At 40.0% G+C, this 26,648-nt stretch overlaps 2 protein-coding genes across 2 annotated transcripts; both read right to left on the bottom strand.

The window, feature by feature from the left end:
• Positions 1-6,235: 6,235 nt before the first annotated feature.
• On the bottom strand, positions 6,236-7,189 carry tas2r39 (taste 2 receptor member 39). The gene is given in 1 exon segment (NM_001172028.1): positions 6,236-7,189. A coding segment is annotated over 1 exon segment (954 nt).
• An 8,570-nt stretch (positions 7,190-15,759) lies between these two features.
• t2r45 (bitter taste receptor 45) lies at positions 15,760-16,710 on the bottom strand. Its single transcript, NM_001172059.1, is given in 1 exon segment — positions 15,760-16,710. A coding segment is annotated over 1 exon segment (951 nt).
• Positions 16,711-26,648: the final 9,938 nt, after the last annotated feature.

Here is a 26,648-nt window from a genome sequence, read left to right as displayed (position 1 = left end):
AATTTAGAGATAGTTTTCTCATACTGGTGATCATGCAAATTATAACACACTCACCTTTTTTTAATGTGTCATTTTCATTTCCTCTATAAGTTCAGAAGTATTTATTTTCTTGCAGGTTTCTCAATATGCTTAAGATCTATTTAAAGACTTTGTCTTATGAAGATGTGATGTAATATAATATCTGTAGACTTCATCAGGAAAAAGAAAATAAAATTATTTAAAATCAGTAGTAACTAAAATTATGTTTTTAAATTGTGTCTTTAAATTTCTGGTCCGAGCAATGCCATCTAAGTGTATGGATAAGAAGGACCCCAGTAATGTTCTGGCCACATATCCTTTTTTTATAATGGGATATCCTTTTATATGCCAGTCCCATTCCCCATAATTACAGTGAGTATCCCCTGGAGGAGCAATTTTATGTATGGTTACCTTGCAAATTTAACAACTCCTGCAAATTATAGCCTTCTGTTCCCTTAAGCAATGACCCATTTACTTATGAAAATGTTTGTAATTTCACCTTGAATTCCCACCTGTTTTCTTTGGATTCCCTCCTGCTTTTCCTTGGATTCCCACCTCTTTTTCCTTGAATTCCCACTTGCTTTGAGACAATACACTTTTGGTGGGTTTTACTGTTATATCTGTTAAACAAGATATTTTAGGTATTTGGTTTAATAATCTCTTTATTTAACAAGTGTTATACATACATTGTTAATTATTATTGGTAACAGAGGTGTCTGATTCAACATGGCAAATGATAATTAATCAGGTGGAAAAAGATACATAGGCAATCCAAAATAGAGTTGTGAACTAAAGCAAATCTGGCTCTTGTTGAGACATGGTTTCTAATATTTAAGGCTTCTGAGTGCCAAAGTTCTTGTGTTTGAAATAAAGTCCAGGGTTTCCAAATTTCCTTGTGTAGCTCAACTTTGATAATATTGCAGAGAGGTGATGCATAAAGTGAATATGGTCCAGCCGTGCTTTTAGTTAAGAGGTAGCAAACCAGTTCAAAGCTTACCCAGCGGGCAGCTGCTTTAACTTGTAAAACCAGTTTGTTCTGTTTTTAGAGAGAGTTTTGGAAGGAGGTGATAGCAATGCAAGCTCTGGATCAGCGGGAGTATCAGTTTGGAACAGTTGCAAAATTTGGTCCCAAAATTTATGTACTATGGGACATGTCCACCTAGAATGAGTCTCCTGGGATAGGTGGAAATAAGTTTATTTTTCAAAACTGTTGTAGCATACCATCTAGAGAGGAGTTTATATGCTGTTTCTTTGATACTTGTGCAGGGAGATAATCTTTTCATAGATTGCCAGATTTTTTTCCCCATTTCTGGGGGGAGAAAGAAGTATGCAGATCTATTTCCCAAGCCTGCATGTAGTATAAGAGAAATATGGAAGTTTCTGATGTAGGACGTTGTGGGCCTTGTGAGAAATAGAAATGAGTATAGTGAAAGTGTTCGGAGGGAGGAGTTTTATAATTTACCTGGAGGTCTTCCAGGGATTTCAATCCTCAAGACGTAATGAGGTTTAGTAAACGATTATTGTGTTGGATCCACCAAGAGAATGCCTTAGGACAGTGCCGTCCAACTTCTTTAATTTTTCAGGCCTACATGGTGGAGGGCCAATAATGAAGCCAGTTTTGACCACTCCCCTTTTTTTAACTGCACCCACTTCAAACCACACCCATGTTATCACAAGAGCTTTTATGACCATAGCCACATTGATGGTAGCGCAGCAAAAACTCAAATGGTTGGTGCTCACTGTAGGGTTATCGCCCTTAATTTAAATGTGAAAGAACTTCATATGTGAAAGTTCTCTACCCAAAACATGTAGTGTGTTGACACTGTTAATAAAAATAGCACTGCAGTTTGAATTACTGCCTGGACTGGAGCTGTTTGATTAATTTATACTGCTTTGGGCAGGCAGAGTATGACATACACAAGCAGGGTAGGGCAGGCAGAGTATTGCACACACAGGCAGCATAGTGCATGCAGAGTATGCCACACACAGGCAGCATAGGGCATGCAGAGTATGGCACACACAGGCAGGGTAGGGCAGGCAGAGTATAGCATACACAGGCAGCATAAGCCAGGCACAGTATGGCATACACAGGCAGCATAGGGGAGGCAGAGTATGACACACATGGGCAGGGTAGGGCAGGCAGAGTATGGCACACACAGGCAGCATAGGGCAGGGAGAGTATGGCATACACAGGCAGCATATAGGGCCATAGCACTGCTAAAATTAACCCCATACATTTGAACATATAAAACCTAAAGCCTGTGTCTTGACATTGTCTTTTTTTGGGTGTCATAGTGCATTTGACAGTTGTATCTCTTATGCAAGTAGAGATGGCTAATTGTGCTTGGCTGCTCACTTGACCAAGTCTGGCTCAGTCCTGCTGCCCCTCATTAAACATCAATAACTCAGAAGTTGCAGAAGTTGAAGATTTCCCTTCCCAGTGTGACTACCTACTGGGCCCTACCTCCCATACAGTTTCCCAGTGATTCCAGGTAGAACTAATCCTGAGCTTAGTCCAATCCCATTATATTCTAAGGCAAAGTTGCCCAGGACACTCTGTCCTTTTTATCTATGGCATATCCCACATAGTCAAGCCTGAAATGCCATGGGTTTACTACAAATGATGAGGCTACTGCATGAAGCATGCAAGCAAGAGGAGCCATGCGCTCCGGACTCCGGGGTCTCTCATAAAATCAAATCTTTATTGTTGCATTAAAAGAAGGAACGCCTAACGCGTTTCGTATGCCAAGCACACTTATTCATAGGCTTAAAACAACTGTACAACAAGGAAGTGTTTAAATAGCATATACAGAGTGAATGACATAATTAGCAAGCTAATTCACCTGAAAGGGGGCGGAGAAATGCAAATCCGCTCAAACACATCCTAATGAAAAAAAAAAACTTTAAACAACTTTAATGAAACTCAAGAAATGACACACAATACTAATAGAACCCCACTATACAGATATATATATATAATAATAATAATAATTCAGGTGAATTAGCTTGCTAATTATGTCATTCACTCTGTATATGCTATTTAAACACTTCCTTGTTGTACAGTTGTTTTAAGCCTATGAATAAGTGTGCTTGGCATACGAAACGCGTTAGGCGTTCCTTCTTTTAATGCAACAATAAAGATTTGATTTTATGAGAGACCCCGGAGTCCGGAGCGCTTGGTGTCCACTACGTTTGAAATCGGCTTTTTTTCCCCTTCAGCTACGGGTTCGGGGCCCTGAGCACCCGGACCAGCCAGGGATACCGGTGAGCTATTTTGACTTGTACTGACTATGCTTGACCATTGTGTTCCTTGAACAGCATTTGCGATACGTCCGGGGCTTTTACACCCGGACCTCACTGTTTAGATTGGTACGGATTATATTTTGGGAATTGGAGCATTTATTATCATATGCAGAGAAATTTACTTTTGTTTTTCGTTTTTGTTTTACTTTATATGATATATTATCTTACCTCTTTTTCTTTGACAAGAGGAGCCATGGCTATCTAAAGGAGAGGGCAGCAGAACATATAAATAGCAGACAGGTATGCGGTGAGCCTAAGGGGCAGCTGTATGGTGGAAGGGTTTTTCAGCCTGAAAATGAGGGTGAGATTTGGAGAGAATATCTAATTGCTCTTATGGTTACTTCTGAAAGCTCAGCATGAAGGTCAGAAAGGGTGAGAACTTGGAGGATCTGTGACTTGTTATAAACTAGGGGGACTAAAATCAAATGATAGACCCCAACGGTAGTGGACTTAGACTTGTCACCAATACACAGTTTTAAACACACAAAACAAATCCATGCAGGCAAACAGGTTGAATTAGCCATGCCATATCATGTGAGCAGTAACGCTGTGCCAAGGCTTCAACCTGTGTTACTGAGCATTCACCTGCCTTTCATATCTTGGGGTTGATTCATTTGGGAGTTGAAAGGCAATGGTTTTCTCAAATGGGGAGCTTTCTCAAATGTTTGTTGGTGGCCAAATTGAATCAACCCACCCCTTTCTCTCACACAAACATGCACCATTTGCAACATGCCTGGTTCACTGCTGTCTAATTCTCATCCGATTTAGGGGACTTCCTGAGTAACTCTATTCTAACCCACTCCTTTAGTTCTACTTTTCTATTTCTTAACTATCCCCGCCCCACTTGGCATAGGGTGGGGGAATCACGGGTCAAAGGCAATCGGACCCTTTTTTAACAGCTTAAATGTAGAAATGTATTTACATTTACCAGTTACCTATGAATCGCCTAATTTTAAAAGTCCCACCCCCAATCCAATCAGTATAATAAAATATCCTAATCTGTTTATATTTGCTTTTATAAATCCTAAAAATCCTAAAATACTGTATAATATATTAATATAATTAATACATTAAAAAATTCTTATCACCTTATATCTGTACCCCCAATCCAAATTCATTTCTCATTATTCCCTCCCATTACATCTACAAATCCTAAAATCCCCTTACAGACCTTATTCCGTCTATAATAGGAGGCAGAAATTCTGCACAAACCTATGCAATGGATACAAATAACTGATATGCACATACATAGGAATACTTGTCATTTAGCATTACTGGCCCTTAATTAAACTGCATGGGTATGGCTCCAAGATATGATGCAGGTAAGAGCAAAAGGCTTTATAGGGGTTAAAAGAGTTAAAAGTTGCCCTTTATGGAAACAATTGTTTATTGTGCCTGCCTTACATCCTACAAATGCTGCTGGCCAATTCATTGGTTGTCATGAATTATTTACTTGCCATTTGCAGTAGTTATAGTATCCAAATATAACTAGAGATGAGCGAATCTGCCCCATTTTGCCGTTTTGTAGTATTAAGGCAATATTGTTCAATAAAACTATTCCCCAACTCTCCATGTCATCTATGCCATTAAACTGCAAAAGCATCCGCTAATGAGAATTCCATCCGATCTATTTAATAATTTCTACATCTTTTTTGTTCTTATAAATGGAGCTGGCAGCTAATAAACACTAAACTGCAGCATGTACTCACTCCTAATGTTTGATTACAGTGAAATATCATGAAAAAAATTTATACAATCTTAATATGTAGTATAACTGCGTAATTACTGCAAAGTGCTGGTGGGCAGATAGGTGCACTTATAGGTGCATTCTTTATGTTTATTGGTAAAGCATTATAACATTTTTATAAGTCTTTTTAGTGGCTGAGACTGTGATACTGCGTTAACACAGAGGGGGTCATCATAGCCTCAGTGCAACATCCTTTTGGTTTAAGATTAGCAGGATTATTGATATTTAGACCAGTATTCTTCATCCAGTATTTATTCTGGGTATAACAAATTAGCTGTGACCAGGGTAAATCTTTGCTACTGCGAAACATATATGCAGCGCTTTGTTTTTTCAAAGTCGTCTGACATTTCCTAGCAAGGCAACTTTGGAAAAACGAAAAGTCGCATATGTTTTTCCTTACTGCAATATACATTATAACCAGTGGGAAAGCAGGACATTAAGATTTATCTCAGGTGACTAATCTCTTTGTGTGCCAGAACCCTAAAATGCAGTCAGGTTGTCTGGATTATGAATGGTACTTGGTACCAACTCTTCAAAACTGCACAGAGTGTGTTTGGATGCATTTGTGTTTATTTAGCATGACTGCACCTGCAGCTTTGTTCAGAAATGACCCCAAAGGGCAGTGGCAGACAGGGAGAATAGTCGCCCTGTGACAAATCTTAATTTCTACTAATCTCCCCGCAATGTGATCCCACCGGCAAGAATATAAATCGCTGGTGGGATGGCAAACGCGTCACTACGATTTCTCAAAGTTGGGACTTCGGGAAATCGTAGCGATGTGTATGCCATCCCACCGATTTATATTCTTGCCGTTGGGATGGCATTGCGGGGAGATTAGTCGCCCGTGGCAACGAAGATTTGTCGTGGGGCGACTAATCTCCCAATCTGCCACTGCCTTAAGGGTGAAGACAAATGGAGCTACTGCTAGCACTCATAAACGATATGTACAAAGATAATGCCCTGGTGTTCCCTCAACCATTTCCAAACCTCTACGTAGACAAAAACATCACATATATAATTATATAACGACAAACCACTAAATTATTTTTATTATTTATTATCACTATTAATGATGAAGTAAAAATGACAACTCTACATTAGATTTATCTACATCTTGCAAGAGAAGCCACAGCAGGAAATAGAGGTGTTGTTTATAGTTTTATGGAATTAAAAGCTGACTGAAAGAATCTTAGGAGTCTCCATCTGTTCCATGCCACATATCTTAGAGAAATGGAGAAGGTTCAGCAACGCTTTCTTTAGTTTGGGGCTACCAAAAATTAGAATCACTGATTGTGTAGGTGGGTAGCTATAAATGACCATTAAGCAGGTACAAAATCCAGGGCTACCGGGTGGAAAAAAATCAACAAACATAAAGATCTCAGAGATATAGAAGGCCATGTATAGTAGCAGTAGGCAACCGACCGTCCTTGCTGCTCGCTCTCTGGCCTCAGTTCGTGGGCTGTACACATCACTCTTGTTTTTCTCAAACATAGTGCTCTTGCTTATCAGTGACTTAAGGATTAGACAATTGGAAATCCCAACAAACACCAGTGGAAGTGAACATCCAATAATATTGCTGTAAAACAAGTACGTAAAGCTCAATTTGGGTAGCTCCATTTCCAAGCTTTGATTGTTTGAAATATTTGAAATAGGGGGATCCCTGTAGGTGCTCCATATTCCAGGAATACTAATAACCACAGAAATAAAGACAGATGTCGCAAGAAGAAATGGTACAAGTTGAGAGATTTTAAGCTTTAGCTGCACAAGAAAAGGATGGGTGAATATGACAATCTGCAAGCAGTAGTAGACACATAGACATACAGTAAACCAAAAGCTAGAGAAGATGGGAAAAAGCAGCAGGGTAATGAAAGTTGTATAAACAGCATCTGAGAAGTAAAGGTCACTCCACAAAATGCTTAAGAAGTCATTTGCAGTCATGCTGAACTGGAAAGTCATGTTTGATAGGCCAAGGGTGACAAGGATGAGGTCTGACGGGTTAAGACTTTTTCCCTTTACCCTGTCAACAAGATTCACAACTACAATTACAAGGTTTGTGGCAATTCCCAATATAGTGGTAGCTCCCAAAATAGCCATAGAGACAAGCAAAAAAATAGGCAGCATTGGCAGCACTGTTACTAAAGCATTACTGCACATGCAGTTATCTAGATTAAGTCTAAGGCAGTGCAAATTGAAAAGCAGAGACTGTGATATATTACATATATAAAGTATAATATTTTTTGATGTTACTATATGTATATATGATGAAAAATGTATGCAACTTTTAGTGGCATTGTTTAATGTAATTTAATATTCATGTTTAAAGTTATAGCCTTCCTGCTGTAATCTTGCATGGATTCAAATCCCTGGTCTGTGCTTCTATATTGTAATGTCAGGTGTATCACAAAGCTCCACATTGATCCTACAAAAGCATGAACCTTTGTTAATTTTCCTTTTTTGACAGAGCAAGCTGTAAAATGTACAGACAAATGCACAAGGTTCCAGATGCTGAGAGTCCATGAGATATCTGATGCTGCATATACTTTTGGTGGTCACACTCCTCACTTCCTTGGAATAAAGCAGTGATCTGATCATTAAGAGCAATTAATACCAAACTGGAGTAGCTGCCCAGTCATCTGAAAGAAGAGCAGATTTGGTATTATTAATCTTGATTCACACATGGATGTGGTAACATATATTTATGCTATATCATATATAATTATTTTACTTATTATTATTTTCTTTTCTATGTCTGTGTATTTAAAAAAGCAGATATGTTTTCCTTTTATTCTATAAGTTGTCCAAATTGCAAACTCAAGCACTTATAATAACAAGTTCACTTATATTTCTGTAGGGCAGTATTTCTTAAATTATCGGTCAGCATGACCACACTTAAGATTTGGATTGCAGCCCAGGCATAATTCAGTATACCACACATTGTATCAGAGCTTCTAAAGCCTTAACATGTTTTTCACCATTACAATAGAACAGTATATTATGTTTAACTGGATACAGTACTTTTAATTCTTTGTTTTTTAATGGCCCATTAAACTGCTCAGTCCTTAAACTTTTGGTGAACTGGCAGGGACGAAACTAAGGGTCTGCAGAATAGGCAGCTGCTTAGGGTGTAATTTGTTGGTGGAGCGGGAGTAGGTAAGCGAGCAGAAGGAAGTAGGCACAGACTGGGATTCAAAATAGGCCCTGGCATTTCATGAACACAGATGCCTAAACAGCCCCCCACCAGCCCAATAAATAGTGACTGTCTTTGCCATTTTACAGCAGCCCCTCTGGCATTTGTCAGAATCCACAGATTGCCAGGCCTGGAGGGGAGTGAAACAGGGAGCAGACTTAGGGGATAAGTCTGGGGTGGCATGCAAGAGACACATACTTTGGGCCAAAGTACCTATTCTGTGAACTGAATATTTGCAAAAATGTTCTTGTAAACACATTGCCGTTTGTATACTCAAGATCATCAATTTTTCCTTATGACTTACTTGCATTTCTGTATTTATTATCTTCTGTGAAAAGTCCAGGCTTTCATTATTTTATTGCAGGTTCCTTGAAGACTAAATTCATATGAGCTTTAGCTGTTTATATAGACTTCCTTGTCAATGTAAGTTGTGATGCAGCAATAATATCTACAGATTTCTGAAAGAGAAGAAAAGGCACAAAAATTAATTCACCAAAATCAGACCATGCTGCCGTTTTTTTGTATAAAATAGACAGTTACCCATTATAGACTATGCAAAAGCAGAGTCTGATACTGAAATCTGATTTCCTAGTGATGCTGTACCTGTATATTCTCTTATAGGGATCTGTAATTTATATATCACCCTGATCACCGGTAATTATAAGGTGATTTTCTTTTGGAGGGAAAGTAATAAGTATAATTGCACTTAAGCACTAACCCTTTTCCTGAAGGAACTTCAAATTTGTGGTTGTCATCTCCCACCTGGATTCTCTTCTTCTTAGGAACAACTTAAAAGTCTCCATGGGCAGAGGATTGTGTTTTGGAAGATTATTTAGATATTCAGACAGCTTTATTTCTCTATGCATGCTAATCATATGATTTTCCATAATGAGCAAGATATAAGAATTTACTTTTGGCTGCATTCAGAAAAACTACTTTCACTGCATCAATGCGAATCTAACACATAATGATGTGAGGGCCCCTTTTGGTGAGTCACCATAGACACTGGTATTGTGCAGCATTCCTGCAGCAGACTCACACTCACCCCCCTGTTGTCTGTCCATACTCCATACACATATACTCCTCCCTGCTCCCATCTACATACTCCAGCTCCTTTACCCTCTATAACTACTTACATCACCTCTGTCCCCCGGTTACTGTCCGTATGCAGAGGCGCAATCATTTCAAATCCTCTGCTCACATCTTCTCACTCCTCTTCCTACTATTGCTGGCTGCAGGGGACGTCTCTCCAAACCCCAGGCCCTGCTCCATACCTACTTATATCCGTGCTCGTCCTTCTGTCCCCATGCCCAAAACCTGTCGTTCCTCTGCTGTTTCTAACCTTATTCAGGTTCCCACTCTTCCCTCCTCCTGCCTTCCGTTTTCCTGTGCCCTTCTTAATGTCCGTTCCTTAACTAACAAAGCTACACTAATCCACGATCTGTTCTGCTTTAAATCATTTCATCTCCTCGCACTAACAGACACCTGGCTCTTGCAGGATGACACCGCCACTGAAGCTCCGCTCTCTCATGGCGGTCTGTCTTTCTCCCACAACCCCAGGACCACTGGACGTGGTGGGGGAGTTGGAATTCTCCTCTCCTCCCGTTGTCAGTTTGCACCTATTGATATTCCACCAGCTTTTTCTTTTAACTCATTTGAGGTGCATGCATTTCAAATCTTCCATCCTCTCTCTGTACGGGTGGCTGTCATTTACAGGCCCCCGTCAGCCTCCTCCCCTGCTACCTTCCTCTCTGATTTTGAAACCTGGCTCTCCTTTTTTCTCTCTACTGATGGCCCTGCAATCATCCTTGGGGATTTCAACTCCCACATTGATGATCCCTCGCAACCCTGGCCCTCACGTTTTCTCTGCCTAACCTCCTCCTTTGAACTCCAGCAGTGGACAAATGCTCCGACTCATAAGGATGGCCACTTTCTGGATTTAGTCTTTACTAAAGTCCCTTTCTGATTTTAACAGTGTCCCCTTCCCCTTCTCTGACCATCACCTGGTTACATTTTATGTCTCTCACTCTCCTTCCCAACCTGCTCCTTCCCCCACTGTATTAATTAGAAATACACGTGACGTAGATCTCCCGGCCTTAGCTGCTCTTTCAGGTCCAGTTTCTCCTTCTTTGACGAGATGTCTGACCCTGATACCCTGGTTAGCAAGTACAACAGTATACTAGCCTCCACCATTGACTTATTTGCACCCCTTCAGCCTAAGCGTACTCGGGTGCAAAACCCATGCCCCTGGCTGAATGTGCACACCAAATTCTTATGCTCCTGTACGAGGTCTGCGGAACGTATGTGGAGGAAATCCCGTACGCAAGCGGACTTTATCCATTATAAATTCCTATTGGCCTGCCTCAATTCTGCCCGGTCGAAGGCTAAACAGGAATACTATAATACCCTTATAAACAACAATAAATCCAACCCGCGACACCTGTTTTCTATTTTCAATACCCTTCTGCGTCCCTCACAGACTCCATTACCTCACTTTATGCACTCTCCCCAGGACTTTGCTGATTTCTTCATGAACAAAGTGGAGTCCATCCGCAATCAGATTCCCCCCTCTACTAATACAAACCAGCTCCTCCTTCCTCAGCCCCCTTCTGCATGTCTTAACTCTTTTGGTCCCGTAACTGTCTCCGAAGTCTCCCGCCTTCTTTTGTCAGATCCACTCACCACTTGCTCTCTTGACCCTATGCCTTCCTCTCTGCTTAAACACTGCGTTCCTGAACTTACTCCGTGCTTACTCACATCTTTAACTCTTCTCTGACCTCTGGAAGCTTCCCCTCTTCCTTCAAACAGGCCTGTGTCAAGCCTATCCTAAAAAAGGCCCCGCTGGACCTGTCCTGGCTCTCTAACTACCGCCCTGTCTCGCTTCTACCGCTTGCCTCCAAAATCTTAGAGCGTATTGTCTTCTCCCGCATCACTAACTTTCTTAACGCCTATAATTTATTAGACCCTCTGAAATCTGGTTTTCGGCCTGCGCACTCCACTGAGACAGCCTTATGCAGAGTTACAAATGATCTTCAGGTTGCCAAAGCCAAAGGTCACTTTTCTATACTAATACTCCTAGATCTGTCGGCTGCGTTTGATACGGTTGACCAATCCCTCCTGATGCAGATTCTGCATTCGATTGGTATCTGTAGTCAGGCTGCATGCTGGATTACTTCTTATCTCTCTAACCACTCTTTCACTGTCTCCTATGCTAACAAAACCTCATCTCCAGTTCCTCTTAATGTGGGGGTACCCCAAGGCTCTGTACTTGGGCCGTTGTTGTTCTCCCTCTACACGCTGTCTTTGGGAGATCTTATCCGTTCATTTGGCTTCAAATACCATCTGTATGCTGATGATATCCAAATTTATCTGTCGACCCCTTTGTTAACAGTTGAAACTGAGACTCAAATCTCTAACTGCCTCCTGGCTATCTCTAACTGGATGAACCAACGCCACCTCAAACTGAACCTAACAAAAATTGATCTAATGATCTTTCTGCCTAAGCCTGGTCCTACCCCCCCTTTTCTATCTCTATTGATGGCACCCTCATCAACCCCGTTGATTCGGTGCATTGTTTGGGGGTGATCTTTGACTCCAGTCTCTCCTTTACTGACCACATTAACTCCACTGTCAAAACCTGTCAGTTTTTCTTACGCAATATTGCCAAAATTCGTCCCTTTCTTTCTACTGCAACAGCTAGGCTGCTCATGCATGCTCTCATCCTGTCATGACTGGACTACTGCAACCTGCTATTAACCGGCCTCCCTAACTCCCATCTTTCCCCCCTACAGTCAATATTAAATTCTGCTGCCAGAATTCTCCTCCTCTCATCCAGGAGAGTTCAGGCCCTTCCCCTGCTAAAGTCCTTATCGTGGCTTCATATTAAACATAGAATATCTTACAAACTTCTTCTCCTAATCTTCAAAGCCCTCCATTCCTCTGCTCCTCACTACATCCTTTCCCTTGTGTCTCTGTACGTTCCTGGCCGACTCCTTCGTTCCTCGCAGAGCAATCGTTTGGTTGCGCCCCCCACTACTACTGCTGTTTCCCGCCTTAAACCTTTCTGCCTTGCTGCCCCTTACATTGGGAATGCCCTACCTTTTGGAGCACTCACCCAGCACCTGATCTGGGAACTAGCACTTATATTGTAATGTCAACCCCTGTGACCTACAGCACTTATACCGCATTTGCCTATTTGTGTCTGTAAGTTACCCTCCCATATAGATTGTAAGCTCTACGGGGCAGGGACCTCCTTCCTCTTGTGTCCTCGACTCTTAACTTATTGCAGCTGTATTTTATCTTGTATTTATTGTTATACTTTGTATTTATCTATTATTATCTTATTAACACCCTGTTTGTATTAATGTATTCTACTGCACAGCGCTGCATACATAAGTAGCGCTTTATAAATAAAGATATACATACATTCATACAGTCAAAGGGCAGGTATGGAGGTTGGCCAAACTGGATAGATAAAAATAAGGGAGAGGAAGAGAGGCATACAGTGAAGATAACCAGGAATCCTTCTGCTGATTGGCTCAGATCCACATTCCTAAGGGGGAGTAGCATTCTTGAGGGAGGGGGGAGCAGGAGAGAGGAGAGAGCTGCATGTCTCTGGCACAGAAAAACAGACACAACAAATCTTTTGACAGAGAACTCTAAAGGTGTTTATGGCTATATTTACATAGAACTTTCTGATAAAGCTTACTTAGTTTTTACCTTTCTTTCTCCTTTAAGGGTATTACGTGGGTGGTCAATTCGCTAAGGGCTTAGGGTATAGGGCTTTGGTCTCTATAAAAATATATTGCATAAAACAGCTCATATGTAAAACCTTTTTTTTCTAAATAAACCATTTTCATAAAAATATACTTTGTAATTGTGCCACTGGGTAATCCTTAATAGAATATTGCCTTTATAAGTACTAAGGGCTAAGCTAAGCAGAATCTACTGTGTGGGCTACAAGCAGTATAACAGATATTCTGATTAAGATAGTTGTACTCAATCCCAGTATAGTTTTTTACTATTTCTGTCCTAAATTTTGGAGTAGCGAAATAGCTTTATAACAAAGTACAGGTATGGGACCCATTATCCAGAATGCTGGAGACCTGGGGTATGCCGTATAAGGGGTTTTTCTATAATTCAGATCTCCTACCTTAAGTTTGCTAAAAAAAAAATATTTAAACAGTAATTAAAGGAGAAGGAAAGGCTAAGTCACTTGGGGGTGCCAAAATGTTAGGCACCCCCAAGTGACTTAGATCGCTTACCTTTTACCCCGGGCTGGTGCCCCTGTTAGTAGAAAAAAGCACCAGCCCGGGGTACCTGTAGCGAGCGCTTCCTCCTTCCTCTCTCTTCTCCGGGCGAAATCCGTCGGCCGGCGCATGTGTAGTAGAGTGAAAAGCCGACTTTGTTTTTTAGTTCGGCTTTTCACTCTACTGTGCATGTGCGCGCGGCGATACAGGAAGGAGGAAGCGCTCGCTGCTACCCCGGGCTGGTGCTGTTCTCTCCGTACAGGGGCACCAGCCCGGGGTATGAGGTGAGCGATCTAAGTCACTTGGGGGTGCCTAACATTTTGGCACCGCCAAGTGACTTAGCCTTTCCTTCTCCTTTAAACCCAATAGGATTGTTTTGGCTCCAATATGGATTAATTATATCTTAGTTGGGATCATGTACAAGGTACTGTTTTATTATTATGGAGAAAAAGGAAATCATTTTTTAAAATGTGAATTATTTGATTAAAATGGTGTCTATGGGAGATGGCCTTTCCGTAATTTTGGAATTTTCTGGATAATGGGCTTTTGGATAAGGGGTCCAATACCTGTACTGCTGGTAATCTGACAAGATTCCTCAAAATTGATATAATAAACTATAGTCTCTCCACTTTGCAGTAGATTTATATTACCCCCTTAGCTAAAGTTTACAACTAACGCTTTCTGGTAAGGATATTTATTTAATTGGGCTCATGTAAAGTGCATTCAAGGGAAAAATACCCCCTTTTTCACATAAACTTATTTAGTCAGGCCCATGTTAGAAAGGTTCTGAAACACAAGATAGGTTCTGGTGCTTAAAGTCCATCTGCTTTCTATAGTTGGTGGTGCTCAGGAAAGCAGAGGCTTCAAGCCTCTAAATCTATCACCTTACAATGAGGGGCTGAATGACTCTGCGGGGGGTTGGTTCCCATAAGTCAGAGGCAGACTTTCATGGTTTTCACTCAGTCTGAGGAATCTTGTTTGTCTGTGTTTATGCACCATTTTTTTTGAAGCTTGTATCAAAAAGGAGACATTTTTTCCCTTTAAATGCAGGTGGAAGTTTTTTTTAAAAGAAATTACATTGGCTGCCAATGTGAAACATAATACAAAAACAAAATTGCACTGCTTGCATAAAATGGCAGTGTGCCCCTAATTAACACCACTGTAGTGTTTGTTAAAATTAGAGGCATATGTAAAAAAAATTTGAACTTCAGAGTTCAAGTTTTTAATTTTCACTGAAAACATTTGAAAACTCACCAAACAAAAAATACCCTTAAAAAACCCAAAAAGTGTGCTTATTTATTAAAATTCAAAAAACTCAAAAACTTGATTGTGTAAAAACGTAGATAAAAACCAGTGAAATCACATTTTAACCACCATTTTTAATGAATCTGCCAAACTACAAATAAGTCTTGAAAACTCAAGTTAAAAAAAAACTTACTTACTTTTGCCAGTACAACTCCTATTGACTTCTGCATAAACTGCCAGCTTTTTATATTCAAGTATTTTTTTGCTCTTAATAAATTGTGAACTTTCCCATTTCTGGAATCTAAATTTCTTTTTTTACCAAAAAAAAAATAGTTTGAATTACGGTCAAAAGCTAATGTTCAAAAATTATGAATCTTAATATCTATCACATTTGTATCCTGTTATGACTTAACTGCATACGTATGAAGCGGTCTCCTCAACCCTTTTAGCTTGTTCGTGTATCACATTTGTATAAATCCCGTAGATGCGCATCATGAAGTAATAAGATTCAGAAAGTTGAAAGACTTTGTCATTTTGATGTTTTATTATTTTGCTTTATTTAAGTAATTTAAAAGCCCATTCTTTTTTTTACAGTTTTACCCAAATACATGTAAAATACAGACATTTCTAACCATTATTATTAGGTTGAAATATTCTTATTCATAAAGCCACAACATATTTAGTAGCACTGTACACGAAATGGGTGTATTTATTTAATATACAGATTACATACAAAAACAACCAGTAACCAATACAAGAAGATCAACATGTTGTTTTGTTATTTTTAGCTATAGATCATTTAGCCACAGTAACTGATTAATATTTCAAGAATATGAGTACAAACCACTGGTTTCTTTTAAGCGTCCTCAATGCCAATGAACAATTAGAGTGCAGTAATATACAGAAATGACTTTACATTACATTGATCTAGATCTTGCAAGAGAAGCTGTAGCAGGGTATAGAGATGCTTTACATTTCCTTTGTTGTTAATAGCTTTACAACATATTAAATCAAAAATTAATGAAAAGAATCTTGGTTGTTTTTTTTGACTCATTGCATTTCTTTGGAAGACGGAGAAGGTTCAGCAATGCTTTCTTTAGTTTGGGGCTGCCAAATATTAGAATGACCGACTGTGTAGGTGGGTAACCATAAATAATCATTAAGCAGGTACAAAATCCAGGGCTACTGGGTGGGAAAAAATCAACAAACATAAAGATCTCAGAGATATAGAAGGTCATGTAAAGTAATAATAGGCAACCAGCGGTCCTTGCTGCTCGCTCTCTGGCCTCAGTTCGTGGGCTATGGGCATCACTCTTGTTTTTTTCTAGCATGGCGCGCTTCCTTATGAGTGACTTAAGGATTAGACAATTGGAAATCCCAACTAGCACCAGTGGAAGTGAACATCCAATAATATTACTGGAAAACAGGTATACAAGGCTCAGCTTGGGTACCTCAATTTCCAAACTCTGATTGCTTGTTAAATTTGAAATGGGGGGGTCACTGTTTGTACTCCATATTCCAGGAGTACTGATAACCACAGAAATAAAGACAGAAGCTGCAAGAAAATATGGTACAAGTCGAGAGAGTGCAAGTTTGAGACGCACAAGAATGGGGTGGGTAAATATGACAATCTGCAAGCAGTAGTAGACACAAAGGCAAACAGTAAACCAAAAACTGGCAAAAATGGTTGAAAACAGCAAAACTTTGAAAGTAGCATAAATTGCAGATGAGAAATATAAGTCACTCGACAAAATGATCAAGAAGTCATTTGCAGTCATTGTGAACTGGAAAGTGATATTGGATAGGCCAAGTGTGACAAGAATGAGGTCTGATGGATTAAAACTTTTTCCCTTTACCTTGTCAACAATATTTACGACTACAATTATAGAGTTTGTAAAAATTCCCATCATAGTGGTAACTCCCAAGATAGCCATAGAGGCAAAAAGAAAAACGGGCAGCATTGGCAGTACTACAAGATTTGGAAGTATTACTGCACATAGAATGAATTGGATCAACTTAAATATAAGGCAGTGCAAATGAAAAGGCAGTGACTGAGATGCATGAATTATATTAAGTGCATATTAATTATTGATGTGAATAATATATTTTTAAATAACCTAAATTATGCAACGTCTGGTGGTACAGCATTAAAATGTGTTTAATAGTAGTCAATATTAATGTTCAAATTTTATACCCACAACTATAATGCTGTATGGATGCAGATACTTGGTGTAACCTGTTTTATTAAGTAAGTTTTGTTAGCTATGAAATGAAATGTTATTTCCATGTTCCACGTTCTAACCTACAAAATGCAAAAATTTGTTAAACAAAAATTGTCAGGGACACAGTGTAATGATTCCTTCCCATAAGAGGTCATACAAAATTTCAGCCAACCTATTGTAATGCTGTGTGATGTGAAGACCTTATGTATGCGTCTGTATTGTAATGTCAAGTGTATAACAAAGTTGCTTCTACAAAATGTGAACCCTTGTTAATCAAGTATTTTCATAGATACAAAATGTAATTCTGTTTTCTTTGACAGATCAAACTGTAAACTATACAGACAAATGCATTAGGTTCCATATGCTAAGAGTCCATGAAATAATTGATGCTGCACATACTTTTTCAGTGGCCTGTGGTCACAGTTTCTCACTTCCTAGGAATAAAGCTGTATTCTTTAAGAGCAAGAAATAACAAATTGGTGTTGCTGCCCAGTCAGCTGAAAAAAATAGCAGATTTGGTATCATGTATCTTAATTCCAATATGAATGAGATGGCTTAAAGGGGCTGTTCACTGTTAGTATGATGTAGAGAGGAATATCTTTAATAATCTTAGTATTATTTTTGATTTGCAATCTTGTAATGTTTTCAATATTTAACTACAAATATGTTTTCTAATTATTCCCTACTTTTTCTCCAGACTGCAAACGCTTAAAGTAAAAATTACACTTACAGGGGAACACAGGGAACAATATTTCTGAAAAAATATCTCAGAATGCCAAAGCTTAAAATGGATTTTTGTCCCACTATATGGAAAAAGTTAAGCAATGCTGATCATCTATTTTCCTGTATCACTTACCTGGTTTTCCTTTGCTATAAAGATTCCCTTTCCTTGTAAATGTGTCACCATTTTATGTGTAGATTTCTGCAAGGAGAATAAAAAGACTCAATAATTTAGTACATTTGGCCATGATATTTCCTATATATCTAATTTTGGACAGTCACATATTATTAGTTCATTGCAGCGAGAGCAAGTAAGGGATTATTCTTGAGCCCAAACTATTTTCCTAGTGAATTTATTTACCTGTATATATTGCTAAAGGGATCTTTAATTTATAGGCCATACTGATTGCCAGTAATTATGGGGTGATTTTTTCCTGGAGGGCTAGTAATAAGTATAATTTTGTTTAAGCACTGTCCTTTTCCTGTAGACATTTTTAATGTGAGGTTGTCATTTCCCACCTGGATTCTCTCCTCATTTGAAAAAAGTCTCCATGGACACAGGGTTGTGTTTTGTTAGGCTATTCTGTTTGCAAGTTGTTTTGCCTTAATACTGTATGTAGATTTTTAGCTTTATTTTTCTATCAGTTCTTATATCAAAGAAGAACTAAACGCTAAAAATGAAATGGGTAGAAATAGCATAATTTATATACTGAACTTACTGCACCAGCCTAAAGTTTCAGCATGTCTATAGTAGTAATGATCCAGGTCTTTACTGTTGCTACATAAGATCACCAACTTTTGTTAGATTTTTAGTGTCAGTGACACTGCACATGCTCAGTGGGCTCTGGGCAGCTGTTAAGCTAAGCAGTTAAGCTTAGGGGTTGTCACAAAGTTTCAAGCAGGGCTGATAATTAAATCCTGATATATTCCAATATATTCCAAAAAATGAGATCCAGGCAGAAATGTAGCTTTTACTGCATTTGAACTATTTTAGACGGTAACCAATAATACTATGCTGGGCCCTCCTCCTTTTTTAAAAGTATTTTTATTAAGTTTTTCACACAAACAATTTTAATTTTTTTCTATGTCTTTCACAAAAAAAGAGTATCTAAGATAACATTCAAATAAAAAATGCCACATTTATGTGGAATAAATTTTGAAAAAGCTCTGAGACTTTTTAGTAAGAGAAGTTCTGCCTTTTGCTTCCACACTACTTCCTGTTACAGTTAGAGCTGCATTATTTCTGGTCATGTGATCTCTGAGGGAGCCCACAGCCCATCAACAAATGGTGGATCAAGGGAAAGGATGTAAAAGGGCAATATTTACTGATATATACTGTATATTCCATCAAGATTCTTTAATAGGTCACTTAACATAATATGAATTAGTGGTTGGTTAAGTATTCATTCTGGGGGTATTGGTTTCCTTTAATTGGATGGCAGGCTGCTTTTGAAAATGCCTAGGTCAATGTTTTGTCCTTAGCATCAATGTACTGCTTACTAGTGATACTATGGAATAATGCAATCTGATTGGTTAAATGGGCAGACGTGATTTTGAGGTAAATGTATGGTGGATTAAAGCTCAGGACCCTTGAAATCCCCAATGTATATGTGTTTTCCTTAACTTTCAGATATCCTGTAATAATGCAATCTTAATGGTCAGATAGGGTGCATGTGATCCTGGGTAAATAGGTGGCAGAATTAAGCTCAGCACCTTTGCAAATCTCTAAGAATGTTACATTTGGTCTTACCCTATTCAATTGTATAATTTGATTTGTCAGACACAAAGGTGGGTCATTGTGGGTATGTAACAGGGTTACTCATGGCTAGCAAGTGCCGAGTACAGTAAGAGTTTTTTCTGTAAGAAACAGGCATGATATGCGACCATGCGATGAACAAAGGCACACTTCATTAGCAGGCAGCTTTTGCAGGGAGGCAGGTTACAGACCGGGGCACTAGTTGCGACTAAATAATCTTAGTTACACAGTAAACAAGACTTCATCAGATTTTCTCTCTCTGCTTCTCAAACTCACACAGCGTTTCTTCCCTGGACCCCTGGCATCTGGGAATGTACAGGCAGAGTATCATAGTTACAAAAACATTTTTATTTAACAAATCATTATGCAGCCAAAATATTGCATTTTAAACAATATAATATCCATCAATAAACAAATCAATACATACCACCCAGTGAAAAAACTGAAAAAAAAGAGATATGAAGGCAGATACTCTGGATGAGAGAATACCCCAACGTTTCGGCTCAAAGGGGATCTTTGGGGGACCTTCACGTGCATGGGCACCTTAAAGCAACTTGATATTTTACCCTTTATACGAGCAACTCAAACTGAATGGAACAGAATTCCCCATGCATAATACATTTACAATGGTCCCATTGAATTATTCAGCTAGGTGTTGGCTGAAACTGGCTGAGGTGTGAAAGTGTGATCCAGTCACATTGGTATCATGATTCTTATTGAGGCCTGGTTTGTTTTTTTTCAGTCATTGTAGTGGTTAGTTGGTAGGTTGGGCGGGGCAGGATACTAAACTAACTATATATCATTTAGATTTTTAATGCACTGATATGAGAGTCGTTATCCTGTTGGATAAGCACCCCATTAGATTACTTATGACAGATCTATAGGGCTGATTATTACATCATACAAGGGACTATGATCCAATAATTGGAAATAGAGTTTAATGTTCAGATCAGCACAATTGGGTCACCAGATGGAATTTGTGTGTAATTGTTTGATGTTATATGTGTGGTGTACCCAGCAATTACCTGGTCCCTTCTGATTTGGAGATACATTTTAATGAATGCCTTTGTTCCTGTAATTAAGGGGCATGACTTGTTTTAGGGCTTATTAAGTTTTCATCACCTACAAATTCCCATGACTTGCTTAAATGACAGCTTTACTGTTATTCTAAAGAGAAATACAGTATTATTCTCCAAGCACTTCTTGATCATTATTTGCAGCTCTCTTAAAGGAGAACATCGGTTCACAATTTAAAAGGGGTAGTTTAGTATGATGTAGACAATGATATCTACGATTGGTCTTAAAGGAGACATATTGTGTGAAAAACTCAGTGCATTATACTCTTCTAAAAATAGAAGGACTGTGCTTAAAAAATATCAAATGTGAAAAAAAACATATGTTTCAGGTTGATTTATTGAAATCTTCCCCCAAAACCCCACTAGTCCCGCCCATCTGTTCCACTCCCTGCTGCCTCCTTTCCCAGGCTGTGTAGGGAAGCTGGTGGCACTCTGCACACTGCTCTGTAGGATAGGAACCAATCAGCACCTAGGCTGACCTGATAGGGAACTGAAGCCCATCTTTGCTTGCATGCCTGTGGGGCTGTGATTGGCTACTCGCCCTCCCACTGTGCTGCTGGCAGGGACCAATAGGACACACCCACCCCCCATTTGAAACACCAACACAGACAGTATCAGAGCTATAGGGAGCTCCAATAAGGGTGAAGACACACAGAGCTAATAGTAGCAGCTACTTGTTGTGGCTACCAAAACAGACAATGCTGATCATTAACTGATAACTGTCTCTATGTGTGTCTATGACAGGGGTTTTTCTGGAATTTAGTAGCTGTGACAAGTAGCTGCTACTCAATAGCTCTGTGTGTCTTCACCCTAAAGGGGCCATTTTTAAAGATAATGAACATTTTTAGCCCAGAGTGCAACCATCACCATGTTTTTAGTTATGCTATACATCTTCTTTATTTATTTATTTTGTGTTTTTTTTATTATTTAGCGTATAGTTCAGTTGTTCTTTGGTTTAGAATTTCAGCAGCTATCTGGTTGTTAGGATCCAGTTTACCCTAACAACCTGGCAGTAGTTTGAATGAGAGAGTGGAGGGCTGGAAAAGAAAGATAAGTAATAAAAAGAAACAATAATGTGGTGCACTACAGTGACTAAAGTGAATTTACTTAATAAGATGGTGCACCAAATTAAATGATCCAATCTTTGTCCCTAGGACCAATGATCAGATGTAATAAGGGGCCTGAGTAGATGTGATCCAAATGTGACACAAATGTATATGAACGAAATATTGACGAAAGGTTAACTACACTGGTTTATGTATTGGCTGTGTTGTGCAGCAGCAACCATCCATCAGTGAATTTGTACCGTTTGCCAGCACCATCACATTTTCCTAAAGCAAATAGCAGCTTTCACCCGGTGGCCATTTTTCCTGTGATACATAATCAGTTACATTTAAATCCTAAACAGCAGGGTCGAACTGGGCCGCCGGGACACCGGAAAAATCCTGGTGGGCCCCGGCGGCCCAGACCCGACCCTTGCGGCGCTCCCCCTGCCTGACCGCTCCTGCCCCGACGCGTTAAATTTACGCGTTCAGGGAAGGATGTCGGGTGGGGGGCCCTGCAAGGGGGGTTGGGGGGCCCTGTGAGGGGGGTTGGGGGGGGCCCTCCCGGGGGGGCGCTATGGGCCCGACCCTGCTAAACAGCATATACACACACAGACCCTTATTCAGCATACATTTTATAAAGAATACAGGCTCACACAGGCAGAACTGTCTTCGATAAAAGTTCTGCTTTGTTTGAGCTGAGCTCGGGAGAGAAAGGAGATAAAAATTGAAGCAGACAGCTAGAGCTGAGTTTCTATGGGAACCAGTAGTGCCATCTCTTCACTGGCTGCTAGACTGGGGGGCGTGTTTGGTAATCTGAGCTTAGAACAACTGAGCATGCCCACAAGCCAACAGCCAAAGCAAATTCCTGAGGGAGGGGGCTGAGTGGGTTACAGGAGGAGAAGCAAATCTAAGTGATTAAGGGGATGTTGCAGCCTTACTATTAACCTCTGGACAACCAGTGTGGCAGGTATTGAAAGATTTCACAGAGGCTGTTCAATGATTAAATTTTTGCATGTGGGGTTTACATGTCCTTTAACGCTTCGAATAGAAAACATTAATTAATATAAAAGGGTTGTTTCGGAACCTTTGGAACTTCACCTGTGAGTAGATGTGCTGCATAGGATACTTTTGCTGCAATTGCCTTCACTGTATTCTGGGGTTCCGCAGTTGATGCAGGCTAGGATGATGTATTTTCTTTTAAATCAATTGGTAATGTATTAAATTTCTACTATATCGCTTGGGTTAAGCTGTTTAAGCTGTTTATTGATAATTAAATTATTGGTTTATATTATCAATAAGGGTGAAAGTGTATTTTTGATATCCTGCCTTTTATATAGCAATACAGTAGAGTAGACCATCACGAGCTGTCAAGTCAGTAAGTAGTATTGGCCTGTGTTTGCCCTGCGTAAGCAACAATGGCTGCAGACTTATATTTCTCTCTCATTTAGACCTTGCTTAAATTCAGTGGCGATTCTGCAGCCGCCCCCTCTCTTCTACTCCGCGCTTCCAACTATAGCGTCGGAGTGGGTACAAAAGTGAAAGTTTGTCTCTTAAAGTTACCAGAGGCAGATTTTTGCCGGTCTCGTGCAGGGCTACCTTGGTTTTAGACATCATTGGTATTTTATCAAGCTACTGAACCAGAGTGTGCACAACAATTTATAGTGTAACATTATGGTGCCATCTACTGATAACTCACGTTACTACACAATACATAAAAGCCTTTATTCATTGCCATATTGTTACAAAAGGATACATAATACAACCCCGTTTCCAATAAAAAGTTGGAATATGATGTAAAATGTCAATATAAAGAGAATGTGATATTTTGCAAATTAATTAAACCCTATCTCCTTTGTTATATTTTTCATTTCATAATGTGCCAAATATTTTCAGTGGGTGATAGGTCTGGGCCACAGGCAGGTCAGTTTAGCACCTGAACTCTTTTACTGCTGAGACATAATTCTCTTAAAACCTGTATATATTGTGTAGCATTAATGGTGTCCCCCAGATGTGCAAGCTACCAATTCCTTGTGCATTAATGCACCCCCATGCATTCAAATAATTTCATATTTGGGCTGGTCAGACCACAGGACAGTTTTCCACTTCACCTCAGTCCATCTTAAATGAGCTTTGGCCTAGAGAAGGCTGTGGATCATGTTCAAATATGGATTCTTCTTTGCATGGTAGAGTTTTATATTGCATTTCTGGATGCAGAAACAAACTTTGTTCTCAGACAGTAATTATGGGAAGTCTTTCTGAGCCCATGCAGTGATTTTCACTATAGAATCATGTCTGCTTTAAATTCAGTGCAAGTGGAGGGCCAGAAGATCACAACCTTCCAATACTGGCTTTCAGCTTTGTTCCTTGCATACCAGGATTCTCTGAATCTATTAATGATATTATATATAGCAGATGATGAAATACCCAAATCATTTGCAATTTAACATGAGGAATGCTATCTTTAAATTATTGCAATATTTGCCCCCCACACAGACATGTGCTCTTTTATACCCAGTTATTTTACTGACCTGTTGCAAATTGGTGAGATGTTTGACCAGGCGGATTTTTTTATCATTACATGCATTTTCCAGTTTTGCTGCCACTGTTCCAACCTCCTATTTGTTCTCGGGAAGATAAGGAACTTTTCTGCCTGTCATGCTGAGAAGTGGAATGTATTATACTTCTATGGAGGTGTAGCACCTCTCCCTCTGTTTCAACATCCACACAGCCCAGGAGGTTGCATATTGTTCCTGAGTGCCATGTAATAAAGATACTAATTCTTCCTTTCTCATTGTAGTTCATATTTTCCTCATCCATTCCTCAATCAGAGGGGGCTGCACTGATTTCCAGGACCTGGGAATGACTGCCCTAGTCACCAGCAGCGCAAATCTAATTAGGAATTTCTGGCAACTCCAATGGGAACAGGTAGCCCCAAAAAAGGTGTATATGTCAAAAAAAAAGTTGCATGCGTCCATTTTGCTAATTTTTCCATCGTTTTGTATGTATGTATGTATATCTTTATTTATAAAGCGCTACTTATGTACGCAGTGCTGTACAGTAGAATACATTAATATAAACAGGGGGTATTAAAATAGACAAATACAAAGTATTACACTAAGCAAAAGATACAATTGTAATAAGATAAGAATCAAAGACACAAGAGGATGGAGGTCCCTGCCCCGTAGAGCTTACAATCTATATGGGAGGGTAACTTACAGACACAAATGGGCAAATATAAGTGCTGTAGGTCACAGTGGGTGACATTACAATATAAGTGCTAGTTTCCAGATCAGGTGCTGGGTGAGTGCTCCAAAAGGCCTTTTAGTTTGGTTTTAAAAAGACTGGGGGAGGATTCTCTCCGGAGGAAATCGGGGAGGGCATTTCAAATGTAGGGGCAGCAAGGCAGAAAGGTTTAAGGCGGGAAATAGCAGTGGTAGTGGGGGGCACAACCAAACGTTTGCTCTGCGAGGAACGAAGGAGTCGGCCATGAACGTACAGAGACACAAGGGAAGAGATGTAGATAGGAGTAGAGGAATGGAGGGCTTTGAAGGTTAATAGAAGGAGTTTGTAAAATATTCTTTGTTTAATAGGAATCCACGATAAGGACTTTAGCAGGGGAAGGGCCTGAACTCTCCTGGATGAGAGGAGGAGAATTTTGGCAGCAGTATTTAATATAGACTGTAGGGGGGAAAGATGGGATTTAGGGAGGCCGATTAGTAGCAGGTTGCAGTAGTCAAGTCGGGATAGGATGAGAGCATGCATGAGCAGCCTGGCTGTTGCAGTAGAGAGAAAGGGATGGATTTTGGCAATATTGCGCAGGAAAAAGTGACAGGTTTTGACAGTGGTGTTAATATGGTCAGAGAAGGAGAGACAGGAGTCAAAGATCACCCCCAAACAATGCGCCGAATCGACCGGGTTGATGAGGGTACCATCAATAGAGATAGAAAAGGGGGGAGTAGGACCAGGCTTAGGCGGAAAGATCATTAGTTCAGTTTTTGTTAGGTTCAGTTTGAGGTGGTGTTGGTTCATCCAATTAGAGATAGCCAAGAGGCAGTTAGAGATTTGAGTCTCAGTTTCGACTGTTAACGAAGGGGTCGAAAAGTAAATTTGGGTATCATCAGCATACAGATGATATTTAATGCCAAATGAACGCATAAGATCTCCCAAAGACAGCGTGTAGAGGGAGAACAACAACGGCCCAAGTACAGAGCCTTGAGGTACCCCCACATTAAGAGGAACTGGAGACAGTGAATGAACGGTTAGAGAGGTAGGAAGAGATCCAGGATGCGGCCTGACTACGGAGACCAATCGAATGCAGAATTTGCATCAGGAGGGAGTGGTCAACTGTATCAAACGCAGCCAATAGATCTAGGAGGATTAGTAAAGAAAAGTGACCTTTGGCTTTGGCAACCTGAAGATCATTCGTAACTCTACACAACGCCATCTCAGTAGAATGCGCAGGCCGAAAACCAGATTGCAGCGGGTCCAATAAATTATGTGCATTAAGAAAGTTAGTAATACGGGAGAAGACAATACGCTCTAAGATTTTGGAGGCAAGTGGTAGAAGCGAGACAGGATGGTAGTTAGAGAGACAGGACGGGTCCAGCGTGGCCTTTTTAAGGATAGGCTTGACACAGGCCTGTTTGAAGGAAGAGGGGAAACTTCCAGAAGTCAGAGAAGAGTTGAAGATGTGAGTAAGAGCCAGAGTAAGTTCAGCAGCACAGTGTTTAAGCAGAGAGGAAGGCATAGGGTCTAGTGAACAAGTGGTGAGCGGAGCCGACAAAAGAAGCCGGGAGACTTCAGAGACAGTTACGGGACCAAAAGAGTTAAGACATGCAGAAGGGGGCTGAGGAAGGAGGGGCTGATTTGTATTAGTAGAGGGGGGAATTTGATTGCGGATGTTCATGAAGAAATCAGCAAAGTCCTGGGGAGAGTGCATAAAGTGAGGTAATGGGGTCTGTGAGGGACGCAGAAGGGTATTGAATATAGAAAACAGGCGTTTCGGGTTGGATTTATTATTGTTTATAAGGGTGTTGTAGTATTCCTGTTTAGCCTTCGACAGGGCAGAATTGAGGCAGG

The sequence above is a fragment of the Xenopus tropicalis genome, chromosome 1 (assembly GCF_000004195.4).
Source record: "Xenopus tropicalis strain Nigerian chromosome 1, UCB_Xtro_10.0, whole genome shotgun sequence".
Lineage (NCBI taxonomy): Eukaryota > Metazoa > Chordata > Amphibia > Anura > Pipidae > Xenopus > Xenopus tropicalis.
Note: the sequence above shows the minus strand (reverse complement) of the source record. Positions and strands in the feature narration are given on the sequence as shown.